Source organism: Camarhynchus parvulus, chromosome 3 (assembly GCF_901933205.1).
Source record: "Camarhynchus parvulus chromosome 3, STF_HiC, whole genome shotgun sequence".
Classification (NCBI taxonomy): Eukaryota; Metazoa; Chordata; class Aves; order Passeriformes; family Thraupidae; genus Camarhynchus; species Camarhynchus parvulus.
In genome coordinates, this window is record NC_044573.1 from 103961730 (window position 1) to 103986468 (window position 24739).

The 24739-nt window shown below is 46.9% G+C and overlaps 1 protein-coding gene across 1 annotated transcript in view; it reads right to left on the reverse strand.

Moving 5' to 3' along the window:
• The window catches only part of SIM1 (SIM bHLH transcription factor 1), a 48487-nt gene extending 41290 nt beyond the window's left edge, over positions 1-7197 (reverse strand). The window contains exon 1 of the mRNA XM_030946548.1: positions 6831-7197. Within this exon, the coding sequence (XP_030802408.1) occupies positions 6831-7005 (175 nt within the window). The 5' untranslated portion in view covers positions 7006-7197. The remainder of the gene's footprint in view (positions 1-6830) is intronic.
• Between the last annotated feature and the right edge of the window lie 17542 nt (positions 7198-24739).

The window sequence follows — 24739 nt, forward strand, 5'->3', positions numbered from 1 at the left end:
GTGGAAATCCACTGTGCTTTCCACACCAAAAAAACATGTCCATCTGTTTCATGGGCTCCTACAAAGGCTGTGAAATGCCTTCTCCCACCCAGCCGCGCCCACCGCCGGCACTGAGAGAGCCGCTCCGCACCGCCAGCTTGTCCCCCAGGCCGGGCGCACAGCCAGACCTGCCGCGCTGCGCTGCCCTGCTCCTGTCCTTCCTTGCCCTCATCTCGTGATTGATGCAAGCCTTGATGTCGACAGCCAATGGAACCAGGGGCTGGGTGGGCACCGTCCCTATCCAGTGGCGATACTGTTTCAAGAAGCTCCTCTGTCCCACGGAAGGGGAAAGAGATTCCTGAATCGTTTCTAATTTGATCTAGGCAAAGACGGAGGAAGGCAGGCGCAGGGAAATGAGGCTCCGAGAAGCCAGGGCAGCTCCTTGGCCCTGGTTGATCTCCGGGTTACTTGTCCCTCTATGAGCATCTGCAACGCAGAGCCCATCTCGACCCCGTCCTTTGTCTGGCAGTAGCAAAGGAGGGCGGGGGTGGCGGTGGGGGTGGGGTGGCCAGAAGATGCAAGCCCTTATCTACTTTGCGCTGATTTGCCGGCTTTTAAAAGCAGTTACGGCGATTTCCCCAGCGGGCTCGCCGTCATGAAACCTCAGCGCAATCCGGATTCACTGTAGCGGGCGACTTGACGCCCCCGTTTAAAAACACCTAGTGGAGAGCCCACCCTGAGCTCCAGACCCGCTTCTTTGGGGGCCAGACCCTGAGGCCAGCTCCCTCCGGGGCCGGGGAACCCTTGGGTTTGCCCCTGTCTGGCGCCCCGCACGGCCGGGCGAGGCCCAGGGAAGCTGGCTTGGAGACGAAGGCCCGGAGGCAGGGAATTCTTTCTTGCTGCTGTGGATGGGCAGCGGGAGAGGCTTCGGGGCTCTGCCTGAGGCGGCCCGCTGCTGTGGGGCGACGCTGGGAGCCTGCCCGTCGGGCCAACCGCAGGGAGTCTTCCCTACGCCGGGTCCCAGCAGGTCCATCGAGCGTTTCTCTTCCAGGAGTTCCTCAAAACTCCCTCTCTGGGCAGCGGCCCCCGCCGCCGCTTTCCCAGGTCTCTCCGCCGCCTCCCGGGGGCCGTGGCCCGGGGACGTCTCCGTACTCTTTGGTTTCGCCGCGTTTTCTCTGCCCTTTCAAGAGCCGCTGTATGGTTATTAAAAAAGGAGGAGCAGCAGCTCACCCCTCGCCCGCCGGCGCCGAGGGGATGCTGACCCCACAAAGAGCGCGGGATGCGGGACCCCCGGTCACCTCCGCCCCGGGGCTCGCCCCTTCCGTGCTGGGCAGGACTGCGACGAAGGTCGGCCCTGGCATGGGCAGCGGCTTCGTTCAACCTGCCCAGCAAAGCCTCTCTACAGGGAGGACGAGAACGTCACCTTGTGAGCGGCTCCTCAAGAAGCACCTTTCCTGCCTCTCACTGCCCCTCGGCACTGCTGCCTCCTTAATACCAAGGGACAAGCGGGGCACAGGAGCTGTTTGGGAAGAGGGAGACAGGACAGCTCAGCCCCCATCTCCCACGCAGTCATTCTCCCTCTCTGTCCAGGGGAAATGACAAACAACAGCTCCGGGTGTCACGGGAGCAGAACCTGCCCGTCCTAGTCACCGGCAAGCCAAAAGGCAACTGGATGTTGTATCGAGGAATTAGCTTGATTCGATTAACAATTTAATTAAATCGTCTGCCGCCAGCGCTCCGTTCTGCCGTCACCTAACGGCAGACAGAGCTGATTTCCCAGTTAATTTAACAGGCAGTGGTTAATGATAACTCAAAATCTCGGCCAAATGAGCCTTCTGTGAAGGACTGGGTCGCCGTCGGAGAGTTCAGATGGAATAGAATAAGCTGTGCTAAAAAAAAAAGCTGCTCATTTCCACTGCCTGCGGATGCCATTAGCAAGGTTTTGTAAAGATTTATTATCTCGGTAAATCACACGTATTCATTTGAAGTAGAGATAAATTAGCATCCCTATTTCTTTATAAAAATAATAATAACAGGGAGGAAAAGCCCCGTTGACTAAACAAACATCCCTGTTAAGAAAATGGTAGTGGAAATAATGCTGAGGCTGTTTCACTATAGAAAGGAAAAACAGGATTTTGGCAAACACGAGGTAGCGGAATTGCGCTTTGAAATGCAAACAAACGGAACCACGTCCAAATTGGAGAGAGGGGGAAAAAATCAGGGCATTTTCGAGCACCAACTACTTATTCATTTCTCCAGAAGATTCAAATTCAAGTAGCCCTTATTTCGAAGAAACAGGGGAAGGAAGGATTTGAGCCAACGCACACGCCGTTTATATGCAAGTTGAAAAATATTCTCCAACGCGAAAATGGTTGTATGTTTCCAAAGGAAATATTATTTTTTCCCCCTGCTCTTCTCATTAAGTATTCCTTCTAAAACATATATCTGTGAGGTTTTTTCAACGATCCTGCTAGTAGTTGAGTTCTGCTCTTCACATTTTAAGTTCACATCAAAACTGGAATTAAACAGCGATTCAGCGTGGAGAGTAATCTGCTGCTTAAATGAGAAAAACTTCTGTAAGAAAATAAACATTGAAACCTAATGCTCAATCATTTCCCTTTGCAGCAAGAAAAACAACATTAAATCACCTATCCACGTGGGAAACGGATTTTTTTTTTCTGTTGATCTCTTCCCCCTTTAAAATAAAACAAGGTTAAGGGTTTCAATATTGAAATGTTAACCATCCTGATTCGGCGAAAGTTTATGTAAACGGAGTCTTTGCTTTTGTGTCGAAAAGCAAACGCCTCTCTGCATCAAAACGATCCCTTCCCGCTAGGACAGACTGCAAACCCTCCTTTTACATCTCTGGTCACGGATGAAGAATAGGACCTTTAAAATATTCCTAACTAAAAAAGAAAAACAAAACCTAAACAAACATTATTTATTGTGCCACCTGGGTTTTTTGTTTGGGTTTTATTAATTTTTTTTTCTCCCTTCCCTTCTGGATACTGCCGAAGGTCAGTGAAGAATTACCCCGCAATAGTAACAGCGATCGCACAGTTTTTGGCGGAAAAGTCTTTTAGTCCTTTGACACCCTGGAGATTCTTCTACCTATTTTTTGCGTCCGCGTTACTTACATTAGCGATTTAAATTAAAATATTAGTATTTATTTATAATGAACGTTAAATCAGGAGTTAATTAATTAATTCTGCTTGAAAAAACAAACAAACAAACAAACAACCCTTAAAACTCTTCCTTAATGTCCCCAGAAAATTAGCAGATATTCACTCTTTCCAAGGCTGTCTGATCACTGAAAAGGAATGTAGGTCTTATACGCTTTCTCCTCCTGAAAAGAAGTGTTTTAGTAATGAAATGATGCAAGAAACCTATGTCTTGCACTTTCGTCCTTGGCAGGTTTAATCTGCTGAAGACCTAATGAACTGAAATTAGGGGTAGAAAGAACAACCCTAGCGTTTCAACAACTTGTGAGAATTGCACAACCATTACGAGACAGAGCCCGTAGAAAAATTTCGGTCCGGTTTGTCAAGTTTGTCCAGTGCAACTGCCTTATGTTTAGATGTCTGGGGGTAAGAAGGAAACCCCACGTGCTTATTTAGTGTGTGACTCTCCTGGCGTTTCACTCCCAGAAAACTTGTTTCCAAAATGAACCCGAAATCTACCCACCTTCTTTCTCTATAGGGACCTTTCAGACACAAAAATATGCAGACAAGCGCACACCGATTCTCTCCGCCCTGTCCCCAGCCCCGCGTGTGCGCGGCGATGAGGAGTGTATATCTTTCTGTACGTGATTATTTACAACCAACTCTATGCAAGCACTCTATGGGCAGATGGAAATTCGCTCTTGTACCGGGGAGAGGGGATATGAGTTACTCTGAAAGTGCAACTCGCTCTTACGGAGACAACGTTTCTCTACCCTGACTCCCCCAAGATCTCTTTAAGTGTACGACATGGCATTCCGCCGGGCTCCCGAGCCTCCTACCACCCATCTCCAGTGTTTTGGTCAGCTCATCGGGTCTGTCCCTATGCATGTATCGCTTTCCTCCCCAGGGAAATACAAGCGAAAGGAACCCCAGCACATCCATCCAACATCCCTGCCCTGACTCCTCCATTCAGAAAGAATTGTCCTTTCCGTGCGTCATTTCCCTGACTGCTACTACCTGTTCTCCTTTCCCAGAGAATACCTTTTTTTTTTTTCCTCTGGGTGGGGGCACTGGAAAACCAGAATAGCCCCTCGCTTCCTTGCCTTCCTACACTCATACCAGCCGGACAAGCACAAGCACACCCGCAACGGGAGCCCGAGCTGCTCCACCGCGTTCCCGGAGCCCACTGCGTCCCCCGGGGTCCCGGGAAAAATCACCCGGTCTCGGCTCCGGCACGGCCAGGCACAGGCGCAGCGCCAGGGCCGCTCCTGGGCGCCTCGCTCGTGCTCAATAGCGGCGCGGGCGAGCGCAGGGAAACCCGCGGGGCCGGGGCCGGGGCCGAGCCGGGCCCCGCTCTCCGCTCCCCGCCTCCTCGGAAGTACGTGAGAGGGAGAGGGAGCCAGCGTGGGACCGCGGGGAAGCCTCCCGGCTCCACGCCACGTTGCGACTCCCGCTCTGGGGCCTTTGGGCCCCGCTCGCAGAGCGGTCCCGCGCAGGGATGCGCGACCCCGGGGATGCGGAGGCGGCGGTCCCGCGTGGGTCTGCAGCCCGCTCAGCGCCGGGCCTCCCGCGGCAGCGCCTCGGAGGGGCAAGCCCTTCCGAGCCTGCTCCCTGCCTTTCTTTCTAATGCGCAGTTTGCCTTTAATGAGGCTGCGAAGGCTCCGCTGCCCCCCGAGCCCCGCTCAGCCGCCCCCGCTGCCTCCGCACTCAAATTAGCATCTGCTGCGGCCGGCAGCGGCCCCGGCCCCGGCGCGCTTCGCCACACGGTTCCCCAGGGCATTCAGGCATCCTGCGCTGCCACCGAGGGACGGGGATCAGCTATTCTTCTCTTCCCATGATTACTCACAGCCTACAAGCAACACCATATGCTTCTTCTGATCAAACAACCCGCTACATAGGCACCAGTAATTGACGAGACCTGCTCGAAATCACGCAGAAAGGTAGCCTACTGAGACCGCAGGAGTTGACAAATCATTGCTAATAATCCTTTTAGGAACATCATGGGCATTAGGGTTTGCAATAGCTTTATTTTTATAAAGTATGCGCTGACAGCATAAAGGACAACTCCGTCTCCTTTGAAACAGAGGATTGTCCCGCATAATGATCTTCAAGGTGGCAGAGCAAATAGAAGAAGAAAGTGGATTGATGAAGACTTTAATTATTATTTTTAAAGGTTTCATTTAACCCTTTCTTTGGTTATAAGTGACTCGATGATATGGAAAGTTATTTCAAGAAATCATTGTAAAATGCACTGGATTGAAAATTACTGCCGTGGACTTTAGGTATAAAGGTTCATCTGTAACCTGGGGTGGGGAGGGGGATGTGAGATTACCTCCCCCATCCAAATGACTGCCACATTGCGTATTTATTTTAAAAAGTAGAATTAGTACCAGTACTCCACACATTTAACAGGGGGAAAAAAATTAAAACCCCCTCAAACCACCAAATCAGACAAAACTAGAGCAAAACAAAACTAGGCCATATACACGCTCTTAATTTGTAAAAAATATAGGCCAACCGAGTCGAGATACAGCTACAGAAAACTCATGGGGACATATTATGTTGTTTTCTATGTACACTCACTTTTCAGCAAAAGATGCAGCAAATTTTGTATTAGATCGAAAAAAAAAAAAACCAAAAACCCCAAAAACCTCTTGATACCTTTTCTTTCACGCAGACCATAACTCCATGGAGTTGATCTAAATAAAAGGTTCGTGGGTTTTTGGTTTTTTTAGGTTTTTTTCCCCTACGTCTTATAAAATCAATTGAGTGAGACACGGAAGAACTTTATTCTGACTCTCTTAACTTTGTTCTGTTTGTTTTTCTTGGCAGCCGATCTAGAAGACCAAAGACGATCGCTTTAGATCCTGATACTATTTAAAAGCAAGAGACACTTCAGGACGCTTAAGTTTTCTTTTGCTAGACAGGCGGCTGTTGCTGCTGTGAAAGTCAACGTGAAGTTTACTGTTGCCTGTCGAGGAGAGTCATGTCTAGGCTGGGCCACTGGTTTTGCAGCACTGGGTGGTCAGGGGGATTGAATATGTCTGGCTGCAAAACTCCCGCTAAAATTTTCCGAGGCCGATTAACGCCCTCAAAGTGCCCTAGTGATCCTCAGAACGAGACGTAACGCACTCACACACATGATGTGATTCAGTGCGCTCGATTTATTTATTTAGCCTGGGTGTGAGCACGCCTGCACGCGTGTCCTCTACCTGTACACCGCACCTTTCCTCGAGAGCTGAACTAAGGCTTTAGGACTTTGCATGGACTTATGTAAATATTTACCCATATACTAACTCGCCCTCACAGAATTGCTATAAATAGGGGTGAATCGTGCCCTCTTAGGCCTCGGGTGTGCTTGGTGGGGGATGAACATTTGACTGGAAGACTGGGGGAAAAGAAAACCCGGGTTTGCTGTAGCAGAACACGCAGCAGAGCTCAGTGCCTTCAAGTGTTGACAAAAGCGCTATAAGTCTCCAACCAAACCTGTCATAGAAGCTAAAGGGAAAGTATTTACAACAGAGGAAAGTGACAGAGGAGGGCACCCTGTCTCCAAGCACACCCCGAAGGATTGACCTTTTTCCTTTTTTTATTTTCTTTTTTTTTTTTTTTTTTTTTTTCTTACCGTAAAAGTGATAAATGACATCTGGATCAGAACGAAAATAGAGACGAATAGGCATTCTCACCTACCTTCTGGAAAAACCACTCTCATTTTTAAATAGCTGGTAGTGAGTCTGATTATGGATGCTTTGTCCAGCTGAGAGGTGATAGCGGAGGGCAAGGGTAGTAATTTAGCCAGTTCATAAAATTCACTGTTTTCTTTCTCCCGTCTAGTCCGGGCAGCATTTTTGGACTTCTCTTTCATCGTGTTTTTTTCCCGCTTCCTCGCTACAATTTAAACTCCAGAGATTCATCCAAAGGTGGAAGGGAAACTCATCTGCAATTCATGTCTCCGGAGCATCAGGCTGAGATTCTGAGCGCGGCCATTACTCAGAAAAACCGTTCCGTTGTGTAAATGCAAACAAGCATTGAAGAGTAAAGATGTTCTTAAAAAAAAAAAAAAGTAAATATACTCTGAAAAGCAGAGTCAATTAGATGGGGAAGGCATTTATCCAATGCAGTTCAGCACTCCAAGCAACTGCATTAAAAAAAAAAAAAAAAAAAAAGCTAGAAGATTGAGGCATCAGACAGCAACCAAACGGTGTATTTCTGGCCTTTTTTCCTACTCATGGCGGGCAGCATAGCTCCTCGTAAGAGGCTCATAGTAATCCCGTTTTTTCCCGTGATCCGTTGTCAATCCGAGGGCCGAAACGCACGGCCGCGGGCTGCCTCCCAGAACGCTGGGTGACTTCCCCGGAGCCTCTCTCTGTGAAGACAAGAGCAGTCCTGGAGTGAGAGAGCCGGTACACGGCGCCGCAGCGGAGCCGCGAGAAATAATAATCAACAACCAGCCGCCGGCGGGTGTAGTATTTTCTCCCACCAGAGGGGAAAGACAAAAAAAATTGTATTTTCCCATCTAGCGCGCCCGAGGAGAAACCTGCCCCGCACTCTCCTCCCACAGCCCTCTCACTTCCCAGCCCAGGTGTGCACTGCATGGCCAGAAGGAAAGCGCAGCGGAGAGCAGTCCCCTGTTCCCGGCGTTAGCGGGTTTGGGGCTGCCGGGGCTGCGCCGGCCCCTTCGCGCTCCCGCGGGCCGGCACCGCGGCGGCGGCCAGACCTCCCCGCCTTCCGCGCTGCCAGACCCTCAGTGAAGGACACATTTCCAATCACGGAGTATTTCTGCTTGTTTTCCCTTTTCTTTTTTCTTTTTTTTTTCTTTCTTTCTTTCTTTCTTTTGAATTTCTCCTCTTGGCTACTGTCCTCATTCCTCAGCTGGGATCGTGGGTGTCTACCTCAGCTGCACCCCAGCCAGGGGAGGCACGCTTTGCCCAGCCCTGCCCCGAGCCGGAATCCACCCAAACATCACATTTTTCCAACCAAATTATCTTTTCTTTTTTTTTTTTCCCTCCTCATTTTTCACCGTGGGGAAGCGACCCACAGCCTAGCACCGCACATCACTGCGGTTCTTCGCTGAGGCTGGCAGATTGTGATGGGTTGTGATCTTCTTTTCACCTACCTTGAATCCCTGAGCCCGGCAGCCTGCAGAGAGCTCTCCCGGGGTGAGGAGCCCAACTCTTTAATTGGCTCATTAATGGCACGGGGAAAAGTTTGCGCCTGTCACTGCTCCTCGCACCGATGGGTAGACAGACATTGCCGCCTCCCCATCCCCTTTATCGGCTCCCAGGCTCTCCGTCTCACATAACGAGGGGTGGGGTGGGGTAGGGTGGGGTGGGGGGGGCGAGGTTGGTATTAATGAAGAATCCCTAATTTGCGGCTGAGAAATGCCTAATAACTTCTTGATGGCTAAAAGCCTTTTAGCACAACTTCATTTCTCTCCAACTCCCCCCTTGCCCCCCCTCCCTCCCACCCGGCCGAGCCCGCCCTTAACGCCACTCACGGACCCGCCTCGCGTCCCGTTGGCCGCCGCCACCCCTGGGCCGGCCTCCCACTGGCGGAGGGGGCGGTGGCGTCAGGCGGACACATTCCCACCCCTCTCCCGCCTCCCCTCTTTCCCTGTGTCCGCCCTCTGACCTGGCGGCGCAGCCGGGGGGAGTGGGGACACACAGACCCCCACACACATCTTCTCCCCGCGTACCTCTTGGGGGATTATTGGCGTTGGGGGGGTACATTTTGGCCATCGCCTCTCGGCAGGGCAGCGGGGGTGAGCAGCCGAGGTCCCGCAGGACTGCGGGTGGTGAGGATCGCCGCAGTTCTACACACTCACGCACATTTCCCCACCCCAAAGCCCACCGAGCAAGTGGTCGCGCTTGGGAGAAATAAGCTGCGGTCACATCCCCTGCTGCCCCCCTCCCTGACATCCCCAACTTTAACCATGTAAGGTTTCCCCCTGAGCTGATGCGCTGCGGGACAGCGTGAATCGGGTCCCGCGGTGGAGGGGAGAAGGATAGAGAAAGATTTTAATTGATTTTCTTGATACACACTGGAAAAGAAAAACCAAACCAAAACAATAGACAATCCCACGAACAGGGAAGAGGGAAAAAAAAAGGAAAGGGAGAAACTCAACCCCAAATCTTCCTACATTCGGAAACAGAGCTGCTTTGAAACTGCCTGCAAAGTGGACGTGGGGTCTTTTTTTTTTTCCCTTGGGAGCGAGACTACTCCTAATCTCGTGTGTCCCCTGGGGAAAATAACCCTGAAAACATGACGCTGCTCCTTAAACTGCTGGCTCCTGAACAGAGTAGATAGAGCAGAGAGAGAGTGCCTGGAGTGGTGGGAGAAGGGTTGTAGAGTCATTTCAAAACCATAGCAGACTCTCAAAACCCTGACATAATTACCAAACCAGTCTGTGCGAGACTTCGGCTAAAATAACTGTTTAAAATGAGATTGCACTGGCAGGCAACAGTCGGAGTATTTCGAGGAAGAACAAACGGTCTCAGTTTTCTAAAGAAAAACATCAAACCCCCCAAAAAAAAAAAAAAAATTAAAAAAGATTAGCCTTTGAAGCATCTCATCCCTTTTGCTCCTTGGCCGGCCCTAGTTCGAAACGCAGGCTTGCAGTGCAGACCGTCTGTTCGTTGCTTATCACCTTAAATCTCCCCTCGGTTAAAAGCTTTCCCTGAGTTCATTTGGGTAAATAAAGAAAAGACGGAAAGAAAGGCATTCAACAACTCCTCTGGGTGTCCAGGCGTCTACAAGCATCAGAGAAATGTATCCACGTAGTCTCAAATGTTCTTTTGATTGTCTTGTTTACCGAAGTGACTCGTCGTTAAACAAACACGAGCGCAAGGCATTCAGTGAAGGTAAGGGTAAAAAAAAAAAAAAAAAAAAAAAAAAAAAAAAAAAAAAAAAAAGAAAAAGAACCTTCCTCTTACCCTGTCATGTTGTAAAGCAATCGCTGCTGTGGGGGAAGGTGATACTGATTTTACAGAAATCTTCCCTGTATGTTACAGCCCTCAGGTGTAACGTGGCTTTGGGGGACAAGAAAAGGATTAAAAACAAAATCTTCCTTCTGGTTTTCATTTGAGGGAATTCTCTTCCTAAACAGCACTGACGTCTCTAGGAGGGTATTTAGACATATGGGCAACAACTGGACTAACACTGTCAGGTAGTTCACGACTTATTTGTCAACAAGAGCCAGAGACAATGTCTTCTATATAACACCCTGGGAAAAATAAATAAATCAGTAGGATACACTTCTGCTAATTTATACCAGGGAACGCGAGCATCCACCTTACCAACCCCATACAGCCCCATCGAAGCCCGTAGCTCACCGAGGATTCTTTCCCAGTGTACTGGGACTCGGTTTCTTCCCTCCAGCCCGGGTGGGTGACAGCGACCGCATCGGTTCTCCCCGTGGCCGGAGGGTTCGGGCTCGACGAGCCCCTATGTAGATTTTGAATGTGTAAATGCTACGGTAGATAAAGTACAAGATGTGAAAGGACTAGCCGCTGAAGGGCGGTCACTTAGCTCTGGAAGTTACAGCAATCGTGGACAAAGTCACCTCTCCACAGAACCACCAGCGCAGGGTCAGTACACTGGGGATGATATTTCCCAGCAGATTTCAAGAGGCAGTTCCCGAATGATGGGAGAATTTGGCCGTTTCAGAGATATTAACCTTGTTTTCATTCGTCAAAAACAAGTGACTACTGCAAGAGAAGATCAGACTTGGCACTGCCCCGTTCCAGGTGTACGGGCAAAGGCAACCGCAGTAGCTAAATTCGTGGTTTTCATATCAGCCGAGACGCCGCTGTCACCGACCGCGGTGAAGCCCGTCTATCCTGAAAGAAGGGTGCATGATGCTGCTGAACAAATGAAGCGGAGGCAGCCCTGCGGGATGCCCGCACCCGGCGCACAAGCCGTGGGAGCGGAGCTGAGGGCAGCGAGCGCACCGGCGGCGCGGACACCTGCGGGCCGAGGGGCCGGACCCGGGGGCGCACGGCAGCTCCGGCCGCTCCAGGCAGGAGAGAGCCACTCCGGCCGCCTGAAGCTGTGGAGCTGCGCTGGGCTGTGCCCAGTTCACATGCAGTTATTCTCGGGCGAGAATCTCCTGAAAAAAGAGATAATACTGGAAAATTGAATAAACAGGTACTGCAGTGCAATTTGATTTCAAAAGGCGCATAATAAAATGGTGTATCTGAAGAAAGGCTGAGCAAAAACAAAGCGTTTCAGAGACAGGTTTCCAACTATAGTAGAAAACTTGTGTAGGCAGACACAATATGCAGCGTGTATTGCAGCATGTGTGCGTGAGCGTGTGTATGTGTGTGAAGAGGGGGAGGGGGAAAAACTGTACAAATCAAAGCAAGGCAAAAAAAAAAAAAAAACCCTACGGGACCATTTCCCTATAGGACAGATCAGATCCAGTTTCTTCTTCAGCATATTCGGGCGTACTCTGATGTATTTATTGGATTATGAATTCGGACGGGTTTATTAATCTCCCCTAAAGAATAAGGTGGCCATTTCTTATGCAGAGAGAAAAATGTCTTCGAACGTAAGCCATCACTTACACACCTCTTTCGTTGGTGAATTAACGATGCAGATCGCTCTCCCAATTTCTTAAAAAAAAAACCAAAAAACCAACAAAAAACAAAAAACAAATCGACCAAAAAAACCCCCACAAAAAACCAAAAACCAACCAAACCAAACAAATGAAAATTCGGCCTGGTATTAGTTACGGGCCGATTTCTACACGCCAAGCCTCCCTCGTTTTTGCACCGGCGAGAAGGGGGATCCCACCTCGCGAGGAGCCTCACGGCCGAAGGGAGCGCCCCGCCATGCATCGCCTCTGCCTGAGATGCGGCTCAGCCCCGGGGTGCCTGAGGGAGTGCGGGCGCTTGGAGACCGAGACTGCTTTTTCAGAACCCAGTAACTTCAGATACACGCACTTGGGTACCCTGGTGAATTGGAGTGTGATGTGAATTTTCACCCATGCCCTCATCAAGGCTTTATTGACATAAATATACACGGCAAATGCTCTTTGAGACCATTCAGAAGTAATTAATATGTTTTAACTGATCTAGATCTTAACCTTCAAGATTCAAGCCATGCTCTAGGTACTTTATTCCTGCTCTTTTGCTAATGTTGTTAGGATGTTCAGGGCAGCAGGACGAGAAAGCAGTTCTCCAACACAGGAAATAGTTAACAGATCCTTGGATACCAGTTCTCAGATATAAGCGTTTCTGAATGCATTTCCTAAAAATAATTACGGAAACATTGCAAAATTTGAGTAATTGACCACTAGTATGATTGTTAATTATTTTAGGTGACTCCTTCAAACAATTTTTGGCGTTACATCCGTGTTAAAAGGTACTTTGCAGGGAGGAGAGACACTTCTCTTGACTACGCACTCCTTTCAATTTTATTGTTTTTGGCATAAATGTAACGAGATGATTATTCTCATTTTTCCAGGGGAGGCAGAGGTCAGTACCTTTTAGCCCTTATCTTATTGAACACACTCTTGCTAATGATTGGAAGTCAAGCTATCTTACTGCGGCACGGAGCAGCGAATGAAAACATAAACTAAATATAAAGAAACGCTAAAAAAAAATCTACTTCATGGCTAGTAACAGATATCCCAAGGGACATTTTTTCTTATCTTCTGCATTTCCAAAGGAGCCTGGTACGCTGAACGCCCGAACCGAGCTGAAATGCCCTTGTCAGGTATGAAAGGTTCGGTAACGACCCGGGACTGGAACTCAGATGAAACTACAAACTTCAGAAAGTGCTTCCTGCTCTCCCTGTGCCTTCACAGACATCCTGCCTAGCTCTGATAGTGCTTTCTACTGCAGCGCTGTGCGTTCTTTCCCCCCTGCTCCGGGACGGTACCGGCGCTCCGGGCGGTCCCGGCCCCTCCTCACCTGCTCCGGACTCCCCACGGCCGGAGGCGGAGCCGAGACCCGCACCGCGCTCCCTCACAGCGCCCCTCGGGGCCCGCCGCACCCTGCCCGCGCCGCCTGGAGCCCACCCCCGCGCAGGGCTCGCCTCCCGTGAGATCCCTCTCCCCTTCTGGTCCCCACCCCGCTATTCCTCTCCCTCCTCCTGGAGGAGGCAGGGGCCCGAGGGCCGGTGGCGGCAGCAGCTGGGGGCGCAGCCAGCCGGGCCCCGGGTCTGCCGCCGCTCCCTCGCGGGAAGGCAGGGCCGGGGTGCCCGTGCGCCCCGCCGAGCCCCTGCAGCGTTTCGGGGAAGGCTTCCCGGCGACCGAGGGCTTTGTTCGGCTGCGGGCTCTCTGGGGGCTCGGCAGCGGCCTCCCCACGCTCCGCTCCCCTTCCCTTTCCCTGCCCTCCGCCCCTGCCCTCCCGCGGCCGCAGGACCCGCAGCGCCCCACGCGCCCCACGCGCCTGCCCCGGCACGAGCGCGCTCCCCGCGGCGCTCCCCGCCCGCGGCCCCTCACGGCGAGCACGCGCCGCGCTGCAGCGACCCGGCGCTGTCCCTGGGCCGCCACAGGCACTGTCCCTGGGCCGCCACAGGCACTGTCCCACCGCCACAGACACTGTCCCTGTGCTGCCACAGGCACTGTCCCTGGGCCGCCACAGACACTGTCCCACCGCCACAGACACTGTCCCTGTGCCGCCACAGGCACTGTCCCACCGCCACAGGCACTGTCCCTGGGCCGCCACAGACACTGTCCCACCGCCACAGACACTGTCCCTGTGCCGCCACAGGCACTGTCCCACCGCCACAGACACTGTCCCTGTGCTGCCACAGACCCTGTCCCTGTGCCGCCACAGGCACTGTCCCTGTGCCGCCACGGGCACTGTCCTTGTGCCGCCACGGGCACTGTCCCACCGCCACAGGCACTGTCCCTGTGCCGCCACGGGCACCGTCCCGCCGCCACAGGCACTGTCCCCCCACCTGCGAGGGAGCTCGGCGAGGCCAGAGGAGGGGCCCGCACATTGCCGACCACCGGTGCTCGTTCCCCCCTCCCTCATGTTTGTGGTTTCACCTGCCTGGCGTCGAACCAGCCCTCAGGTCTAAAGTAGAGGGGGTCTGAGCTTTGCAGGGGGCGACGGGGAGGAAACATCCTTTTTGCGTTGTTTCATCTGTTTTGGTGTGCCACGCTGGATTTCAATGAGGAGAGTCCTTGTGGGGGCTTTGCCCAGGTACCGGCCGACTGCAGGCAAGCCAGGGGAGCTGCCTCATGTCAGGGGGAGCCCTCGTGGGGAGGGTGAGCTGCCCCAGGCCTCTGGTACAGCGTGGGACCTGCACTTGCTCGTGTGTGCTGATGGAGCTGGAGCTGTGTCAGGCTTCCTCTGTACCCTGGCTATCACTGAAACCTCCTTTCCCAAGGCCTGGCTTTGATTAGCAAAGAAGTTATTTCATTAGTCGGGGGGGAATCTGTCAGCAGAAGCCTGTTTAAATTTCAGCACCCCAAAGAATAATGCTTAAAATAGTGGGATCCGTTCCACAGTCTGTTCTTACTATCAACCTGATAATTAACAGGTCACAAATAGACTTGTATCGCTGCTTTGTTTCAGTGGAGGAGAGCAGCTTAACCCGCCTTGAGGACACACTTCGCTTTGAAATAACACATGCCCGTTTCAGATGAAATCAATAGCAAGAGGAACCACCCCCTTCTGTTGCTCTGAAACTCTTGTCTTCAGCCTCCTATTGCTTCAGAGAATAGGCTTGATCAGACCAAAAAAAGAGGGATGCAGAGTTGAGGCTGCCTGACAGCTCTGGAGCTGGTGCCTGTTCCACTTGGTGTATATCCTAGTCATTATGGTGCTTATAGCTTTGTTGAAAGGCAAGGTGGGGAGCATTCCCTGCATGGGTTTTAACAGGATCTTTTCTTGTTTTAGTCTCATACCCATTTGTGGTTGCAAGTTTAATTGTTTTTATGAGCATCGCATGCTAAGCTGGGAACAACTTCTCTTTTCTGAATTATTTGGTCATTTTGCAAGCTTGTCACTACTCTCCTCTGCGTTCCCCACGTGGTGAATAGATGCCTTCAGAAATAATGCGGAGGAGATGATGTTTTTGAGTAAAACACTGTGAGATCAATTGCTCATATTGGGTGGGGGCATAGGAAAACAGCACCAGACTTGTAAACATGAGTCCAGTTTGCAGACTGCTTCAGACTATGCTAAATCTGTTGCTGAGGGATAAGGGTGTTCCTAAAGCTTGGCATATGCCTGTGGTTAATATTTTTTTATTTAGGTTTTGCCTCATTGTTGAAATGTTTTGTCTAAACCCTGATTTCTGACTATTATTCACTGATAGTGGGACTCCATGTACATGTGATGGCTGGATGTACCCAGCTGAAGCAAGAGCTTATTCAAAGGACAGTTTCCCCACAGCACCTCTCCTAAGGAGTGTCCACTACTTGCAGCTGGAGGAAGTTTCAGGACTTGCTTGCTCTGTGTAATTACTATAAGACTTAGCTGATAGATAAAAAAGGAATTAGCATTTCTTTGCTCTGGCAGTAGCTTAGTGATGTCAGTGACATATTTTTGCAATGTGCCAAAGCCTTAGGATATTCTGGAGTCAGGTTTTAATTTTGGCTTCAGCACAAAGTGCTCCTGGTGCATGGCACAGCCCAAACACTTGTCAGAGCAGACACAGAGAAGAGTGAGGAGAATACCTTGGTGTGAGGCCCCTGAGTGCAGCCCTGACCAGCCTCACCTGGCAGCTCCCTGCCGTGCCCTCAGTGCTTGCCTGAGCCAGGCCAGAGGGGTTTTTGTGCCCAGTGCCCCTGTAGCCATGCCTGTACATCACTGGGCACTGTGCTGTTCTAAACCCTGACCCACAGACTGACTTCCCACCTTGACCTTGGCCCTGCCTGGCTGCCATGGACTCACCTGATGACTTCGGCTCTGGCCTCAGCCTGGCTGCCACCCCTGTGCCAGCCCTATTCTCCTCATTCAGGTAATGTGGGGTGGGCCCTGGCTAGTGAGGAACGTCCTGGCTGTCACACTTGGCTTGTGGTTCCCTCTCCCAGCCCTGCAGCCCAGCCCTTGTTGTTTACTGACATTGGGCTGTGTCTATTCATTAGAGGGTTGCAATGGCCCTTCTGCTTTCCCTCTAGGGCAAAGGATTTTCTGTCTCTAATGGGCTTGTCTATATTTTGCTTTTCTAAGGGTAGTGCCTGTCTAAGAAACTGTCACTTACTTGGGGACCTTCCTGAGAGATGCCACGGTCCTCTGAGCTTGTCTGCAGTTATGGTGCCTTAGAAAACACAGGGTTGGAGAAGGAAGGCTGTTGCCTGGTACAGAGCTTCCTTTGACTCCCTAGAAGGAGCACATTTTTTGAGTTGGAGAGATGTGAATAAGGGCCCAAAGTTCCATGAGGTGCTTGACTTGTCTAAGTTCGGGTATAGTTCAACAGCTAAAGGGTGGGAGTGGAATGGATTGTAAGGTAAAGGTTCCCTGCACCCAGAGCTCGCCGGCCATTTTCCATATAGGAAGATTGTGCAGGAAGCTCTGACTGCCTTGGAGGGCTGGGGGGCTCCACAGGGGTGCCAGAATGATTCTGCCCAGATCAGTTTACAAGGCTGGGACCATACAATATAAGCTCTTGGAGGCAAGGGCTGTGTGTATCTCCATACAGTGCCGATCACAATAGGGTCTTATTTCTGTTTAGGGCTTCCAGATGCAATGCTAGTCAATGTCTATAGTAAACAATAATATTAATAATAAGTATTAACATGCCAAGCTACAAATCACTGGCATAGTTTTCCAATATTGCTGGTTGCTTTCCAGTATTGTCCTCCAGCCTCACTGCAGTATATTGTATACAAAAGAATTGAAACCCAATAATTGGCGTGTCAAGAGTTTGAAGGCATGATCACATTTTTTCTTTTGAAATCTGTCTATTGAAACAGACATCACAACAAGTAAGTTCATTGGCCTAATAAACCCTGTGTCCAGCATGCACACACTGTTCTGTATCCCAGGACATCAGCAATTAAGCTGGTAACAAGGCTGCTGTTTTGTAGAATAACCAGTATGAATATGCTAAAAATGTTAAAAGTTAAGGATAATGGGAGAATAATGTAGCCAAAATGTAAACAGTAGACTTCAGATATGACACTTATTTTCACTTACGGGAAGACAGCTGAAAGGAAAGCTTTAGCTAAAATTTGTTTTCTCTGCTTTACTGAATCTATAAAAAGTCTACAATGACTTAGTTCTTCTGACCACAGTAATGTAGCTTTACACTTGAAACAGAAATACAGATTTAAATTTAGATTTTAATTTCATGTCTTATTGCAGTCACAGTAGAAACTTTACACTTAAGTAACATATCTGCTATAAGCCGGGTCCTTTTGTGCTACTGAAAGAAATAATAATGAGAAAGTATTCCAGCAGGAGGAGCTGGTTTAGAAGCAAATGGATTCCATGGCAACTCCTGACTCTACATGACACCTAATAACTAGCATTTATGTTCGAAATTGTCTGTGTTATCTTGCACCCCAGATCTGATCTTTTTATAGGGTTTTCCCCTTATTTTAAAGCAAAATACCAGTAGGATGGTGTTTTTTTAATATAGATCCAAAAATAAGCATGAAATATTATGAGTTTGTCTTCCTCAAATGTGTGCTCAGGCAAGTTGTTTTGAAATGGATTTAATTAAAAAAAAATTATTTCAGAAATAAAATATGTGCTGGGAAAGGTATTGATCTGTCAAGGGAAGAGCTTTATAGGAACAGAATAATGGAACTGTGTATGTTTTAACGTCATGAGATATCCATATTCAACAGTTTGAAGCATAATACAAGAAGATCCAATTGAATCAGACCTGCATCTTGGTTCTCACAGTGCTGAATGCACCAGGGGAATCTCGTCATGGGGCAGCTGGAGAATAACCCAGTCCTATGGGCAGCCTGTCAGCCACTCTGACTGATTTATGATCTGAAGAATGTGGATTTATTTCCTTCTCTGCCATGATCCAATCTAGTGCATGTGTGGGGCCTGACAACTGCTGTTGTTTGAGTGTGGAGTATTTGTACCTGCTATTTTATACCTAAATTGAAAGAAATCTGTTCTTAATCTGCCACATGATAAGCAACCTTTGACTGTGACTGTTTCAGTACTACTTCACGAATGAGAGAACATTAGCTGAAATTAACCCTGGAGATGAAGAATTCTGTGGATGCTTTGTGGCCTGGCTGTTTTCTTAGCCAGCTGTTGCTTGAGGGTCTCAGATGGTAGAAGAGCACAGTCTAGGCTTGGAAAAAAGTATGTGTCTCCTGTGGTCAAATAAAAGCTGATTCAAGTTTGTGTTGTTTATCCCTTTTTTTGGTATAAGTGAAAGAACAAAGAAAGTGCGGCTGAAAAAAGCCCTGTTTTTGTGATTGGCCAGCGACAAGCACAATCACAGAGGGTGTTCTAATGTGCAGAAGTAAATGGTGGCCAAAATGAGAAAGATGAAAGTGTCTGGAGCAGTCTAATCCTGTTGCTAAGTGTTATTTATTTAGTATTATGGTAGTATTTATATTTAAATATTGCTGCCTTCTGAAGATGTCTAAGACCATTTAATTTTTGCCCAAGGAAAGGAGTGTTTTTTACCCTTTTCTGTCCATAGAGATAAGATAGGTCTAAAACAGAGGGTAATAATTCAAAACAGGGATTATTGGTTGGAAAATATATTAAATGTATGGGTAGAAAATGTGTCTTGGTATAGCTAATCTTTTAGTGTAGCTTAAAATTAGATGCTGGCATAGACTTCCTTGAACAGAGACCCTGATCTGGCACAAAGGTATTTGTGACTAGCATTTGGGATCAAAACCAAACTACTCTCAGAAGGGTTATAACTGATCATAAAGTAAATGTGATTAAAAAAAAAAGAGGTAAGGCTACAGTCATACTTTAGGAATCAATTTGATGATAAAGGCATAGAAATGGAAAATACAGAAAGCCCAGGGAAAGGTGCTCTGGGTAGTGACAGCAGTAAGAAAATACTTTTTTAAATTGTGTAGCTGTATGTCTTTATTTTTACCTACAAGAGAGAAATAAGTACACAACAGACAAAAGAAAGGATATAAATAAAATAAAAGCAGTGCTAGACAGATGGGGAAATTGAAATGGAGGTGAGGTGAAGGCTAAAACAGAAGAGAGGCCATAGTTTTGGGAAAGGAAGAACAATTAGTAAAAATAGAAATTTCAAACAGAGAATTACTTGATTTATCCTTCTTTCTGTACCTCCTTACACTGATGTTTCTCATAATTTTAAGATTTGTGGTTTGGAGAGGGCAGAACAATTTTGCAAGCGTGATCTGAGCTGGACCAGTATTCTTACATGAAAATAAAACTGGCAGATAAAAGATCATGATTATGGACAAAATATTGTTGCTTTTCTTATTTATTATTGACTGTTCAATTGCAGAAAAATAAAAGGATGTAAGTAAAGAAATGAAGCAGTAGAAATTAATTTTAAATGTCTTCTCCAGTTATGCATAAACCTGATGCATAGGCAGGGATCTGATTCCAGGCATTAATCTTTTTTGCTCTTTCAAAAGATCAAAGCAATATTTCTATTCTGAAAGTTAGTTTTGATGGGTTCTTGCCCTCCTTCAGTAGCAGTGGCATCAGTAACTGCTAACTTCAATGGCTTGCTATTTTCATATTAGTAAATAACACATTCATGTTCCTAAAATATTTTGTATATTATATAGACACATACAAAATCCTACCATGAATCTGTTCTTCCTTCCCTGAGAAATGTTGATGTAACTGAGTCTGTTTTTTTATTAATGTCACATGCTACACTTCCAAATGAAAGGAAATGGATCATTTTTAAATGCAGACCAGTTAACATCAAGTTGGTGTAATATAACATGAGAGTTCCAACTGCAGTTGTGTAAAATGGAAAGAAGAGCATATGCAGTTTATAAAATTAAGACTACACACTTTCAGGGATATAACTCAGAAGGGCTTTTGAAACAGCAAGAGTCTCACCCCAAATGCACCTAGAACAGAGTTCAAGATGTGAAGGGCATAAATTCCCCTAACTGGTGAATATGTAAAATTTGGTGTCTCAAAATAGACTGGATAACTGCACACGAAGAGGGAAGCATAGCACAGAGATGGAACACAGAAATGTAACTTACCTTTGGTATGTTGCCCAAGACTAACAGACATATGCTTGTCTGTTAGAATGTTACTTGGAACCTTCCTCTGAACATAGAGCCCGCTGTCTTTCAGAATGAGGCATAGGGCTTGTGCTTTCTTGTTTAAAAATTGGATGCATTCCACCATCCCATCTGTTCCCATACAAAATTCCTTCCATTGGTTCTTCTCTTTTCTGAACACATTTCCCCCTAGTGTGCCCCCGTCACCAGGTAAATACTACAGGATGCTTTTGTGGAAGCTGTGCCATCATGCAAAATTATTGTCAGTAATGAAAGCAGATGAGATAGTAGAATAAAACCAAACAGGACTGTTTGCCTCACTGCAGGACTCAAAGCTCTGTCCCTCCTTGGAAAGGAGATTCTTATCCTGTTTTTCTCATCAGGGGTATTTTTTTTCATCTAATTTCATCTTTTGATGGTCATAAGTTCTCAGTCTCTTCCAGTAAAGTCAATGGTTCCTAAGAATTAAATAACTTTAGGACATTACCTACCTATCCAATTCAAGAAAATACAATTTATCCCTGAATTAGAAATGTTATAAAATTTGCAGCTGTTAATCTTTGAGTCCGAGGTTTGAGTGAAGGATTAGATAATACTAATGTTGCTGTCTATTCACCAAATCCTTTGAAAGTAATAGCAGAAACTAAATTTAATCTACTAATAATATATGTTGGGAATGTATTTCATCCTACAGTCTCCAAAGCAAAAGGGTAATGCACCAAGAGAAAAGAAACTTCCTTGTGCTTTTTGGTGACTTACTGTTGGGATTTCTTTCCAACAGGTTCTGTTCATTTTGTGAGAAGAACCCAAATGTCCCAAAAGGTTCTCACTGATAGAATTAAATTAATCCAGCTGTTTCCCCAAGACTTTCAGGCAACTAGGTAGGCACTGCATGTAGTTAAAATGAAGAAACAAAGCAATTGGATTTCTTGTGAGTATCCTCATGCTGAGATTTCTCCTCCTTTTTTCATGTGTATGAGTAATAGAATATTCTAGCAATCCATCTCGACCCATTCTAAAAGAACACCCTTATTTATTAAAGGGACTGGTCCTTTATGGTCAGCACTCCCTGAAGATCCTGGTCCTGAGAAAAGCTGGGACACGGTTCAGTTGTTTGAAGTGCCTTTAAGTTTGGAATAGAAATGTCAGCTCCTGTTCCTAAAGCAGTGCATCAGAGCACCCCTCTAAGCATCCTGTCTTGCCAGTGAAGGAAGCTGAAGCATGGCCTGGAAGGCTGACATAGTCCTCTCCTCCTGTAGGACCTGTAGGCTCAGGAGGGGGCGTGAACTTCCTCTGTAAATTTTGTAGTGGCTGTGCAACGCCCAGGACCTGGCACCTGACTGATCACCTACTATAAAGCACATAGAGAACTGAATGTGTAGTGCCAGCCTCTCAGAGTGTTCCTGAGGTTCAGAGACTTTACCTAGCTGTGATTTCTTCAGCATTGCTGGGGAGCATTGCAAAAGATGGCACTGCAATTATACATAACTGGGAGAAAGCAAAGTCCTAATGCTGTATGAACGTGTCTTGCAACTTCTAAACCTTTTGCTAAGATGTCTGTGGAGCCTGATATGTATTCTATTGTATGTAAACAATGGAGGCCATCCTCTCTTGAGGAAAGCATGTATTTTCCCAATATCTGCAAGGACGAGGCTGCAAGATATTGTCAGTATTTGCACGTAGGAGTCAAATAAACATGTATGAGAGGCAGAAAGGCAGGCTTTTACTTGACCAGATCTGCATCACATGTATGGATACAACCTACAACTATTTCACTTTCATCAGCTGTGAGCATTTCACTGACAAGGAGAACTGAGAAATCTCCTCATCCCTCTTTTCCCAGATTAGCTCATTCCCTCTTTGAATAAAGTCACATCTAAAATCTAAAATTAAATTGTCATTTGTCTCAGTCATACAGCAAACTGTGATGCATATTTTGCACCTGTCTTATTTGCTCGATAAATTTTTGAAGTAACATTGTGCCAAACTTTGAGTTAAGCACAGTAGGGCCTTATGAGGTTATTTATAGCTTGTATCTTTCAGGAACCTAATAACTCACCAGCACTTCCTCTCTGCTGTGTCCTATAACCAGAGAATGAAAGTTCCATGAAGGTCATATCCCAGAATGCTTAGTGCAAGGGCAACAGTGAGAGACTGTGAGGAGGGAAGTGGAGGGTGGGACGGGACACAGCAGAAGCATGTCAAGGAAATAGCAACATCCCATAACTGGGGTAAACTGTTAAATAGTCATTCAGTTTAGCTTTGCAGAATTTTACTTTAAATAGGGTGAAAAAAGAAAAAAGGAAGAAAAAAAAAGGGGATTAATCTTGTTTTGGCATGGGTGAATGAAAATGTCTTTTTATGGAGATGACAGAATCATCTTGATGTTTTTCCCAGCTCTTCCTTTAGACATTGTTAGCATTTGAGAAAATAAGGCTTAATTGCAGAATCTTCACAGCTACAAAGGTGAAAGTTTATCAGAACCTGATCTTACTGTGCTACCACAATCAGTAATTAGTTCCTAATTAGTTGGATTTACTGAAAAATACATGATGGGGACTCACCATGTGTTACTGGCATCTGAAACAATTTCATCCTGTTAGCTAGAAGAAAGTACTGCTGTCAAGAATGCAAGCCTAATTTTCCCACATTAGCACTGCCCGAGATAAACTGAGTTATTTCCAATCCAAGGTGCAAATTTGCTACTGTGTGAAGAATGAGGTTCATCACATTTCACATAGAGATTTAGAGTGCAGAAGAAAAGGATTGTGATATGTCTAGACTCCCTTTTCTACCAGTAGTTAATAGCATATAGTTAATAGCTCTGTAACTATTTGTACATGTATCATGTTATTGAGAGTGTGATGTAAAAAAAATGCCCAATTCACCTCTGCTATCATTACAATTAGAGGGAATCTTATGACTTGGAATGATAAAGTTTGTCCCAGAACACTTTTCATTCTTTATTTCATGCGTTTTCTAGCAGACGAACAGCAAAAGTCTGTTACTTTCCTTTCCCCTCCATATTCAAATGCACATTTTTATTGACAGTCTTGGTAGGACAAAACTAAGCTGGAGAAGAAGAGCAGCAGTGAAGGTTAATTCATGGTCTTAGTGAAGCTTTAATGCTCCTAATTTTTGAGGAGGCATATTAATAGAGAAGGTTGTGGTTTTCTAGAAAAAGAGATGCAGAAGAAAGACTTGGAGAGCCATGGATTCAAATTCCATTGAGGCAGTATGGAGCTCATTAGCAGATCTAAGGAAAAAACATATTGTAAACATATTTAATTGCAGGATGGTGTAATCACTGTGGAGGATCCCTTTACCATACAGCTAGGAATTATTTATGAAGAGACTCATTTAGTCCAAATTAATAAAGTTCCTTTAATGTAGAATTTCCTTTCACACCCTACATGTGAAAGCAGCTTAACCTCTTACTGCTACCAATGTATGACATCAGTAACAAACTTGGTTTGTTCACTGCTGGGGTGCAGTGCAGTCTGAGAAGACATGACATTAAACAGGATTCATTTTTAGAAAGGCAGGTGGGAGTCAGACATATCTGATAGAAAAGACATGGTATATAAGTAGAAATTGACAGAAGAAGCCCTCTCAGCAGAAGCCCTACTAATCTTTCTGTATCTCACCTGTCTCTGGGCATCCTATGGCATTCAAACCTTTAGTCAGAAAATATTTTTCTTGTGAAGCAGGAGAATTCTCCTCATAAAATTGCTTGGAAGAGAGCATTTAGAACTCTTGCAAAATAGCATGGGCTTGATTAGCTAATTAAGATTGAATCCATCCACCTCATACTACTGGGCCCCTGTGACATGGGGATGACAGAAGTGACACATGACCTATGAAAGACTTCCTGTCTTCTGCAGTGGCAACCAAAATATCTTTTGTTTATTTCAAATTTCATTAGATGCAGTTAAGCAACTGAATTGCAAACCTGACTAAGGCGACAGGGAGTCAATGTGGTTACCAGAATGTAGATATCAAATGCTATTTCAGATGACTTGGGTTACCTGAGGCATCCACAGAAGGTGACAGATACAACAGCACTACATTTCACACCCTCTGCAGCTGGGGTATGTTCTTCTGGAGCTGAAGGTAGAGGCCAGATGAGATATTTCACATTAAATGGCACTAGATCTTTGCATGTAAGCAACTAAACCAAGGCCAAAATATGCAATTTAGCTGGAGACCTTTAGGTTGTGGAAAAAATATATACACTTTGCTTGTATTGCCTTACTTTTCTCTGTTTCAGTACTTACTACATAGGCTACAATAGTGTCCATAGCACATAGAAAGGTGATATTAAATAATTATTTCTGTGATAATTTACTGCCACTAATACAGATAGCATCTCTGAACAGGTGAGGTTGTAGGGTTTACAGGTAGCAGAAGGAGCTAAAGTAAAGTTTGCCTTACATGGGAGGGGTGGAGGCAAGACAGGCGAGTACTGATTCAA